This window comes from Carya illinoinensis, chromosome 15 (assembly GCF_018687715.1).
Source record: "Carya illinoinensis cultivar Pawnee chromosome 15, C.illinoinensisPawnee_v1, whole genome shotgun sequence".
Classification (NCBI taxonomy): Eukaryota; Viridiplantae; Streptophyta; class Magnoliopsida; order Fagales; family Juglandaceae; genus Carya; species Carya illinoinensis.
Window position 1 is genome coordinate 371,303 of NC_056766.1, and position 11,668 is coordinate 382,970.

Consider the following 11,668-nt stretch of genomic DNA (forward strand, 5'->3'; position numbering starts at 1 on the left):
TTCTTATCCTCCTAAACTTTTTTGTTTTGGGTTTATCTGGATTATGGATGCTCCTAATTTTTTCTTATTAGGATCCTAATTCTATTATCTGTGTATATGAAAGTGGTTTTGGGACATCAATTAGAGAACTTTCTGATTAAAGATCTTAATCTGTGTTATTAGTCTTTTTAGAAAGAGAGAAGAGGTAAAGTAAAGGTCTTGTACGCACTCAATGTTAGGTTCTTACTTTACTGTTAATGCAATCCGTTTGGAAGAGCACGAAAAAAAAGGTTTTGATGGTTGGTTAAACTGTCACATTCTAGATAGTGTGTGTAGTACTTAATTTTGGTTCCAACTTCCAAAACCCCATTCCCCCCGAGATATATCATTTTGTGTAGTCACTGGCTTCACTGTTTCGAGGGTTGAACAGTAAATAAGAGGGTCAATATCGAAAGTAAAAAAATATAGTTACAAGTATAATTATATATTAATTTGTGTATAAATATAATGTAATTAATTAAAAAATAAATTTTATTTAAAATAATATTAATTTAAATTTTAAATATAAATAAATTAATATTAATATATAGATTAATCCACGATGATACTTAACAAAACTATTCGGAGGTGGGGTAATGGGTATCTCAAAAGAAGGGTAAAAGTCTCAGGAAGCACCGACTTGTGCATTTTCAACCTATGGTCCAAACTTCAAAACCCGAATCTTTTGGTGTGTACTGTTCTGGTTTTCTCGAGTGAAAAAAAAATGAGGGGGCAATTATGATTCTTTCCTTTTAAAATGAATAGGATCTAAAAATTCAGAGGAGGGATTTTACCTTGAGATTTTTTTTTTTTACAGCTTCCCCATTGGTTGTTTTTTTTTTTTTCATTTTAAATCTGTTGGTTTTTGTTTGGACCTACATTGTGTGCATTGGTTTCTGGCATTCTCGTGCCATTTTGAGCTGAGATGTTCGAATTTTCATTACGTCTCTTACTGGCAATTTAGGAGCATATCTGTAGTCCGTGGAGATTTTACTCTGCAAGGGTTCTAAAGGAAGAATAAATGTCTGCGGACCTGAGCTGTTAAAGCTGTTCTTATCAGTAGGGCTGTTGATTAATTGGGTTTGCTGTTTTGTTGGAATTGGAAACAGAAATTTGAACGATCTTTCTCACCTATTAGAGACTACTGGGTTTTTCTTCTTTGTTTGGTATCCAGGTATCCTCGTGGTCTCTTTCATATTTCACCATCCAAAGTCCTAATTACCATTCCATGGAATTCACCGCTGCAGTAATTCCTATTTTTCCCACCTTGTTTAGACTGCCATTTATTGCATCTCTGATTTTATGGTTTTCAGATATTTCTCATGGTCTAACTGAACTGTTGCCTTTTCGTTCATCAATAGGTCAGCAATCCACAAGAGTCCAAATTTTGAGTTGTGGAGCAAATCACCATTGAATTCTTCACATGCTTCACCAAGTGTTGTGATTTTTCTTGGAGGTGATCTCTGCTTTGGTTTCGCTGGCCTCTTTTCCGGTCTGTTTGTTTCTCTTCCTCAACTATCGTCAGACATATCTGCTTCCCATAATTTAGCCTGCCGTCAAACTTCTTGTGGGAATCCCACTATAAAAAGAATTCATATCAAAATTTCAGAACCAGTTCCAGAAAGTTTGACTTTGTTGATGGGTTTAGCCTAGATATTGAGCAGTTTAGTAGATTTCTCTCCCTTTTTCCTCTGTTTAATATTCTGGGTAGTGGATTCAGAATAAACTTGATGTCCGTGGATGAAACGGGTAGTAACTCCGTATGGAGTAAAGAGCAAGATAAGGCATTTGAGAATGCCCTAGCAACTTATCCTGAAGATGCTTCAGATCGGTGGGAGAAAATTGCAGCCGATGTACCAGGGAAAACCATAGAAGAGATTAAACATCACTATGAGCTATTGGTTGATGATGTTAGCCTGATTGAATCTGGTCGTGTGCCTCTGCCTTCCTATAGTTCTTTAGAGGGTTCGACGAGCCATACTGGTGATGAAGGAAACGGTAAGAAGGGTGGCCATTTGGGGAATTATAACAGTGAAAATCATGGAAGTAGGGCTTCAAGGTCAGATCAGGAACGCCGTAAAGGGATTGCTTGGACAGAAGATGAACACAGGTAAGATTAGTTATTATCGATATTTTTATTTTATTGTTTGGCAGTGCATAGTTCGTTGGTGGCATATGCAAAAGTATCTAAAAATTTAAGATGGTTGGCATATGTGGAACTATCTAAATAATTGTTAAGATTGGTTACTGTTGCATTACTTTAGTTATTATCGTGTCTATATGCTTTTATACATTAATAGTGTGCTTTGAGATCAGTATTATCTTCCTGTGTTATCCTGCACATTGTACGTTGGATTCCATTCTTTCTCAAGATAACTTCTTCAAATAAGCTGCGGTTCTAATGAAATGATTATTACAAATAAGCTGATAAGGGTAGGCAACTTATGAACAGTCAGGGTTTTTTTTTTTTTTTTTATAAGTAAAATCAAAGTATATTAATAAAAAGGATAGGCAAAAGCCATGTTCAGTACAGTGTATGCCCTACTACGTAGGCTTAATAGATATAAGAAAATCATGAAGATTTTGGCCATTAAAATTAACGGCAATGGCCCAAGTACAAAGAGTCTAAAAAAGAAAGCTTTTAGTTCCTCCATAGATCTCTCTTTGTCCTCAAAAATCCGTTCATTATGCTCTTGCCACACACATCACATGATGCAAATAGGGATCATCTTTTACATAGCCTTGATCTGTTGGATGCCTCTCAAATTTGTCCAACAAGCCAAAACCGCCAACACTGTCTCAGGCATAACCCAGCCCAAGTCTAGTCTATTGAATATCTCATTCCATAACCCTCGAGCTACCTCACAGTGTAGTAAAAAATGGTCTACAAATTCCCCCCCATTCCTATACATGCAACACCAATCTACAATGATCACCCTTCTTTTCCTCAAGTTGTCCGTTGTGAGAATCTTACCTAAGGAAGCGGTCCACACAAAAAACGCTGCTTTGGGAGGTGCCTTATGTCTCCAAAGCCTTTTCCAAAGAAACAGTCAGTTTTTATGGTTGTGATCTCGATGAATTGGGCATAAAAGAGCCTTGAGCCTTTACTGACGCATAGAAAGTGATGCTTTCTCTGGATTTAATAAGGAAAAAGAAAAAGGAAATAAAAAGGATGAGTCATCAATTTCTGAAGCATCCCATGAAATTGTACCAATTTCTATGTTGGTTCGCTCCAGATTGATCTACAACATTTTCATTCTCCTTTAGAGGTGGAATCTTTGTATGAAGTTTCTATCCACAAACTTCAAACCATTAAAAGACAAGATGAGTATGATTGCTGATTGCAAATGTTGGAGTTTTTATGTTTCCCTTGTGTTTCTGATTTCTCTAATGGGGCTTTTGTTGTTTTTGATATTGAGCAGTTCAATTTATGCCACTTATATATATATATATATATATTGAGAGAGAGAGAGAGAGAGAGAGCAGTTTAATTCATGTTGTTATGGTGAAATTTGTTCTCTTTTGTCGTAATTGCCTTTGTTTTGACATTCACTTTCTGAATTGTCATGATATGCATTAGAGGCTTCAGGTTTTGCTTCTCCGTTATGAAGTTACCACTCTACCAAAAACATATCTTCTTGGGTGCTTCCCCATATATTTCAGCTTTAGAAATGTCCTTCATAGGGTTTAGAACTTTGCATCTTGATTTACATACGAGTCCTAAGCCACGGTGAAGTTTTAGAAATCAATTTTGAAGTGCATCCAGCACACTTAAAGTTAATTGATTTCCTTTGCTTGAAGTAATTACTGCTTTCCATAATGATATTGAATTGACTGGGAACTCAAAATGTTCTTGTTTTGGACAAGAATGACAGATAAATGCCAACAAAATACTGAGTTTTTGTTGAACTTGCCTTGAAATGATAGGAAAAGAGGACTTTTAATATTTCCTGTGGCGTTGAGGGTGACATAGATCATAGAAGGCTGAAGAGTAGACTTATCAAAAAAAGGAGGCTGAAGAATAGACAGATGAACAGCGGTAAAATTAAAAGGATGGCTAGAAGAGGAACTAAACAATTAGAATTGGTTGCTAGGCAATGTGAAGGAAAAAATAGTTCTGTGAATGAGACAGGCATGATCAAGTTGAAAAGTTGCTTAAGATTACTGTGGATGCTGCATACCTCATTGGGAACATTGGTTGTGGTAACTTCGGATCTGGACTTGAGGCCATGCAATTGTTCTTCTGATGGGTTCAGCCCTAGGGTATGTGCTAAATATAATGACACTTTATGTGCTTTGTCATCTTGTTCCATGTCTGCACTAAACAAAATTCAGGGAAAAGTGGGTTTGACCTAATGACTTGGTATCAATCTAGTGATCTGCATTTAGAAACTTAGTTTCGTTTGGGATCATGAATTTTTTTCCTGAAGGTTGTTGATTTGAAGACATTAGATTAGAGATAATCTGATATGATGCAGAAAGAGATAGTTGGATGAGGATGTACAATACACGTCCAATACTAGTCAGTTGAAATTGTCAGTTACAGAGGATATCAAATAGTACTGAGAGTGTTATTCGTGGAAGAGTTCTTAGAAGGGATCATTTTAAACCTCATTGAGCACCTTAGTAGAGCATCTTAGATATGCCATTAGCTACGGGTAATGATTCAAGTCAGTATCTGCCTAGACTGATTGCTTTTCTAGAATTATGGTCGCAATATGGTCATATTTTGATCTGATGTAATCATAGTCACGTTTTAGGCTGATTTTGCATAATGGAATTCATCCTTTATAAGCTCTCTGCTGCATATGGGTGGGAGTTTCAGAATATATATATAGTACTTATCAAAAAAAAAAGTTTCAGAATATATATATGGTCGATGCATCCATTTGAGCATAAACTAGTTTAGATACATATGTCTTTGCGGCTGTTGATAGAGGGGTTTCAGTTGAGCAATGATTATATGTTGATATGCTTAAGAAGAAAAGAAAGAAGGATTAATTGGTGTCTGGAGATTCTATAGTAGCACTGTTGCAGTTTAGATACTCATTCAAATGCCATAATTTTGTTCAATGCTTGTGTTATATTATTCTTTGGGAATTAGCTTTGATTTCTGTATCCTTTGATCATCAGGTTATTTCTTCTTGGTTTGGACAAATACGGAAAGGGGGACTGGCGAAGTATATCTCGAAACTTTGTGGTGACAAGAACCCCTACGCAAGTGGCAAGCCATGCACAAAAGTACTTTATTCGGTTGAACTCAATGAACAAAGATAGGAGGCGATCAAGCATTCATGACATCACCAGTGTTGTCAATGGTGACATTGCAGCTCCACAAGGACCAATCACTGGCCAAACCAATGGTACTGCAGGAGGTTCATCTGGAAAACCAACCAAACAACCACCTCAGCCGTCAGCTGGGCCTGCAGGCATTGGCGTGTATGGTGCTCCAACTATGGGGCAACCTATAGGAGGATCCATTGTCTCAGCAGTTGGTACCCCTGTGAGTCTTCCTACTGGAGCACATATGGCATACGGTGTGAGAGCCCCTGTACCGGGAGTTGTGGTTCCTGGTGCACCAATGAACATGGGTCCAATGGCATATCCAATGCCGCATGCTTCTGCACATAGGTAATGCGCAATTTAGGTGCTACAGCATCAACACGAACAAAAGACAGAAGACTGTTTCTTGTGCTCTTGTTGGATTATTGAGAGCCTTCAGATCAAAGCCTGAGCCTTTTTATTTTTTATTTTTTATTTTTTATTTTTTGCTTATTTAGCACAAGTTGTTGAATGTTTAACTGTCATTTGTCTATTTTTGCATCCGTTATAAATAAGCCAATTGGGTAGGAATTACCTGAATCTGTATAGGCAACTGGTGGCAGTATTTATAATTAGGACAGCATTCTTGTTTGTTTCTTCTTATAAACAATTTAAGCATCATTATTAGTATTAAGAGGTAATCAGTACTTAATTTCTATGGCACAAGTTGTAAAGAACTCTTTTAAATCTTCTCCTATTCCGAGTAGCATATCTAAGTCGCCGGACGTAGCTATATATTTGTTTGAAGTAACACTTTTACGATTTGTTTCCTAGGAGTTAGGGTGGCTTGGCAGTTGGTTTAATTTATTGACTGGAATTTTCTTTGTTGATTAGGCGACAGGTGGCTATATAAGACATTTGGATTTTTGTACGTCTTCATATTTGTTCTGTATCTCTAATAGCTATTAAAATACGTACAAAGCAGCAGTTGTTGAAATGATTGCATTTCTCTTCAAATTGCTGGAATATGTCATAAGCGCAATTTGTTGAATCTCTTTCTTTCTTGGGCGTGGTCATTGACTCATTTCCATAATCTTCAGCGATTGAATTGTCATTTTTTTAAAGGGAGGGTCTGTTTTTTGACAAAAGCTTGTGCGAAATAGAGATATATCTATTTGAGACTTATACAAATCATTTCTCTCTTTAAGATAATTAAAAAATGTTGAGGTGACTCGATGAGAATAAAGAAAATGATATAGAAAGAGAAACACTTGGTTTATGAAAAGATTTCATGAAAATGAAGTTACAAATTGATGTGGTATTTTGTAATTTGTTATGATGCATCATATTGTAAAACTCTCGTTGGTATAAAGTAGATCAAATGTATCACAATTAGCCACTTTAATTTGTGAAACCCCTTTGTAAACCTATCGCTTTTGGCAAAAATAAAAAAAGTGAGACTGACTTTGAAATGACTAACACATCATCTGAACTTTTATGCTCAACTTGTTCGATGAGAAATTTTGATTGCAATATTAGCTTTCACCCTTTGATCCCATTGTGTAACTTGGTCTTAAAGAGGGCTGGCATCACAAAGTTAATATGCCAGCTCAGAAAGGTTCAATTATACAGCTTCACGTAGTCAGTATAACAAAAAGAGCCAATACATTATGCATGTTGGTATTGTATGGTTGTAAAGGGGGTGGATCCAACTGACCATGATATTTTTATTTTGGAGTTCAAAAGGCCAACAATAACACTTTCTTTTCAAAATGTTTTTATCTCTTGTATATTACCTCAAAGTTTGCTAAGTTGTTTAGGAACACAATTATTCTCAAGTATTTTTAGACTATTTTATTACTATTTACAAAGTATTCATTGTTATTTTATTACTATTTACAAACCATTTCACTACTATTTACAGATGATTTGAAATACTCTTAGCATCCAAATGGAGCTCGAAACACTAACTCATCACTTTGGACAACGCATGGAATCAAGAAATAGAAACCAACTCCAATTCAAGATTTTCTGCTTCCCTTTTAAAACAAGTCCAGCAAAGCGAATTCTATACATTTAGGATCTGGTTTTTAATTTCATCCAACCAAATCCTCCTTTGTATATATCTCTAGAAGAATCCTGAAAAAGAAGACTGGACCTTTCTAAATATTCTTTCTAAAAGCAACTAAACATGTCGTGGTATTCTCAATATATATTCCTGAGCAATTACCTTTACAACTCTTTATCTGCATCTTTATTCTCATTGATGAGCCGAAAGTGACTCATGCAAAATGAAGTCGAGATTCCGAACATTTTGATCCCTTTATATACATAAGCACGAAACGAGATATAATCAACACTTCCCATCTTTTTTCTGATAGATGAGAGAGAACACACCAGTCGCTCAACTGTAGAAGCTGTTCAGGTAGAGAAAGAAGTGAACTTTAGTTACTTATAATCAGCCATGAAAGCCTCCCATCAGCAACATATAATTGGAGTCCCAATTAGCTCAGCAGGATTCCTAATTGAGAGGTCACTAAAGGGACAGTGCTTACCTGATCCTTCTGGCCAGCACAATCTACCACCTCCTAAAAAAGGGTCTTCTACATGCAAACAAAGTAAATTTCAGTCTCTTAATATTTCTCGATCAATCAAGCAATGTAGCTAAAGCCGTTTTCGTAATGAGATAGTCTTAATTTTCAGGTGGAGTAGGTTCAGCTTTAAGTAGGATAAACAAGCTTGGGGAAAATGCAGACAGGTTTACGCATGGCGTCAGAGAGCATGGTAAGTAGTTTTAATTTTCAATTCGTTGCCCAAGCCAGAGAAAACAGAGTTTAGGGAAACTGTGTAGGATTGAAATTTTCCTTTCCTTCTTTCCCGCCTTCTCACCAACTAATGAGTTATGAAAGAGGATGGAAAGAAAAAATTACTGACTATAGTTCTGTGAAACAACAGTGAGACTGGCGCCCAAGATCACCGAAACTTTGAAGGGAAAACTGAGCTTGGGGGCTAGAATTCTTCGAGTAGGTGGCGTGGAGAAAGTCTTCAAGCAGTTATTTGATGTTAGAGAAGGAGAGAAGCTGCTGAAGGCTTCTCAATGCTACTTGTCAACCACAGCTGGCCCTATAGCAGGCCTCCTCTTCATCTCCACAGACAAGGCTGCTTTTTGCAGTGAGAAAGCCATTAAATTCTCCACTCCAGGTGGAGAATTAACTAGAATATATTACAAGGTAACTCACATTTCGATATTGATTACATATATAAATATATATATATATATATATATAACTCTCTCTCTCTCTCTCTCTCTCTCTCTCTCTCTCTCTCTCTCTCTCTCTCTTCATGCCTGCTAATAGCTTCAAGTAATACAAATCTTGTGCAGGTCTTGATCCCAGTACGAAAGATAAAAAGAGTCGACCAAAGTGAAAATTTGAAGAAGCCTTCGCAGAAGTACATAGATATAGTTACCACTGATAATTTTGAGTTTTGGTTTATGGGTTTCATTCATCATCAGAGAGCATTCAAGTATATTTGTTACCGTATACAATTAATTAGATGCTGTATAGATTGCTATTAGCTGTATATATTATGTTACCATGTATAGATGCTGATTTTTAGGGATCAGTTAGACACCGTATATGGCACGTACCTTTGTGTATAGATGGAATGAAAGAGATGAGGGCAATGAAAAAAATACAGAATCATTTTGCAGAAAGGGCTCTTAGTTTCTCTTGGGTTTTCTGAGTATTTTGACATGGTATCAAGAGTAGGTTCTTGATTTGTGACTGTTCGAATTTTTTTTCTCTTGGATTTGTGGGTTTCTCTGGTTCGGCACTCTCTCCCATCTCTCGCTCGCAGCATTCGCTGCATTCTCGGCTTGGGTCTGGTCTGGGTTGCAGTTCTCGGCGCAGCAGTGGTTCGGTTCTTGCAGTTTTCGGCGCAGCAGTGTTTTCTGGTTTGGGCTTTTGGGTCCGGCGTCCTCTGTGGTGGTTTCTGGCCTGCGATCTTGTTTCGGCACCTCCATTGTGCAGGGAGCATTTCGGTGCCTATATTGTTTGTGCCTTTCGGCAATTTTGGTTGCAGTCTGCTTCTTCTCGGCAATTTCGGCACTTTTTGATTTGTGGGCTGAGTGAATCGGCGTGGTCTGTCCATTATTTGGACTTTTTGCAGTCACGTGTAGGGGATTCTTGGTGTGCACGTGTAGGTGCTTCTGTCGGCAGTAAGTGGGAGAGTGGGCAGGTATTATTTTTTTATTATACTTTTTCCTATTTACGGCATAATGTCTTTTGAATCATTTGCTGTGAAATTCACGGGTAAAAATTACTCTGCATGGGAATTTCAATTTCGTTTATTTGTTATGGGAAAAGAGTTGTGGGGTCATATAGATGGAAGTGCTCCGGCACCTCAAGATGTCGAGGCTTTGTCTAAATGGCAAATTAAGGATGCTCGAGTTATGACTTGGATCCTTAGCTCGGTTGAGCCTCATCTTGTTCTAAATTTGAGGCCTTATAAAACTGCTGCTGATATGTGGAATTATCTCAATACGGTTTATAATCAAGACAACTCTGCTAGGCGTTTTCAATTGGAGTATGAGATGGCTAATTTCACACAAGGAAGTCTCTCAATTGAGGAATATTTTTCTGATTTTCAAACTCTTTGGGCTGACTATTCGGACATTGTTTATGCTAATGTTCCTGCTGCAGCTCTCTCTGCTGTCCAAGCAGTGCATGCCACCAGCAAACGAGATCAATTCTTGATGAAACTACGGCCTGACTTTGAAATTGCATGAATCGTGCTCCTATCCCATCTCTGGATGCTTGTTTGAGTGAACTTCTTCGTGAGGAGCAGCGTCTACTCACTCAAGCTTCCATGGCACATCAGGCTCCTACTAGTGTACCTATTTCTGTGGCTTATGCAGCACAGGGGAGGCATAAGGGGAGAGACATGCGTGCTGTCCAGTGTTTTAGTTGTAAAGCTTTTGGTCATATTGCTCGGGATTGTCCCAAGAAGTTTTGTAACTACTGTAAGAAACAAGGTCATATCATCTCTGCTTGTCCCATTCGACCTGAACGGAAGCAGGGTACTGCTTTTCATATCTCCACTGGTGCCTCTAGTTCTGCTGCATTGCCTGCTGCCTCGCCGGTTGTTCCTATTCCTGTTCCTACAGCCTTAGCAAACCCGAACACACTCACTCCTGAAATGGTACAACAAATGATCATTTCTGCTTTTTCTGCTTTTGGGCTTTCAGGTAATCATCAAGTTTCTTCTACACCATGGTATTTTGACTCTGGAGCTTCTAATCATATGGCCAATACCATTGTTCCCCTTTCTAATGTCCGAAATTATGATGGAAATCTGAAAATTAACACCGCTGATGGCAGCTCTTTGCCTATTAGTGTTGTTGGTGATCTTTCCTCTTCCTTAACTGATGTTTTTGTGTCTCCTGCTCTCTCTACAAATCTTCTTTCTTTTGGTCAATTGGTTGATAATAATTGTAATGTCAATTTCTCTCGTTCTGGTTGTGTTGTGCAGGATCAAGTGTCCGGGAAGATGATCACGAAGGGGCCTAAAGTGGGACGACTCTTTCCTCTCGATGTTTCTCCTTCCCCATCTATCCCTAGTTTTCATTTACTTTCTTTTGCATGTAATGTTGTTAGTATTGGAAATAAGATGTGGCATAGACGTCTAGGCCACCCAAACTCAGATGTTTTACGTACTTTATTTAATTCTGGTTTATTGGGCAATAAAGCATGTTCTTCTCTTGATCCTTCTTTTGATTGTACTACATGCAAACTTGGCAAAAGTAAAGTTCTACCTTTTCCTTCTCATGCATCTCGTGCCTCACAATGTTTCGATATTATTCATAGTGATGTTTGGGGGATTGCACCTGTTGTTTCTCATGCACATTATAAGTACTTTGTTACTTTTATTGATGATTTTAGTCGTTTTACATGGGTTTACTTCCTACGGGCTAAGGTAGAAGTTTTTTCAGTCTTTCAGCGCTTCCTTGCCCTTCTTGAGACTCAATTCTCTGCCAGCATCAAGATCTTGCGATCTGATTCTGGAGGTGAATACATGTCTAATGAGTTTCAAACCTTTCTCCAAAGCAAAGGTATCATCTCTCAGCGTTCTTGTCCTTCAACACCGCAACAAAACGATGTTGCTGAAAGGAAAAATCGTCATCTCCTTGATGTGGTAAGAACCCTTTTACTTGAATCATCTGTTCCTCCACGGTTTTGGTGTGAGGCGCTTTCTACTTCAGTTCATTTGATCAATCGCTTACCATCTCCTACGCTAAATCATGTTTCTCCTTTCTTTAAGTTGTTTGGTCATTCTCCTTTATATTCTGATCTTCGTACCTTTGGCTGCGTTTGTTTTGTGCATCTTC

At 37.8% G+C, this 11,668-nt stretch overlaps 2 protein-coding genes across 2 annotated transcripts; both read left to right on the plus strand.

Annotated features, from left to right (window-relative positions):
- The first annotated feature begins 692 nt into the window (after nt 1-692).
- On the plus strand, nt 693-6,027 carry LOC122297149 (transcription factor SRM1-like). Its single transcript, XM_043107057.1, has 3 exons — nt 693-1,192; nt 1,380-2,128; nt 5,152-6,027. The coding sequence occupies exons 2-3, from the start codon at nt 1,749-1,751 to the stop codon at nt 5,651-5,653; spliced, it is 882 nt and encodes a 293-aa protein (XP_042962991.1). The 5' UTR covers nt 693-1,192; nt 1,380-1,748; the 3' UTR covers nt 5,654-6,027.
- A 1,614-nt stretch (nt 6,028-7,641) lies between these two features.
- LOC122295811 (GEM-like protein 4) lies at nt 7,642-8,857 on the plus strand. The gene is made up of 4 exons (XM_043105072.1): nt 7,642-7,898; nt 7,984-8,064; nt 8,236-8,510; nt 8,663-8,857. Exons 1-4 carry the CDS (start codon nt 7,745-7,747, stop codon nt 8,855-8,857), a joined length of 705 nt encoding a protein of 234 aa, XP_042961006.1. The 5' UTR covers nt 7,642-7,744.
- Nucleotides 8,858-11,668: the final 2,811 nt, after the last annotated feature.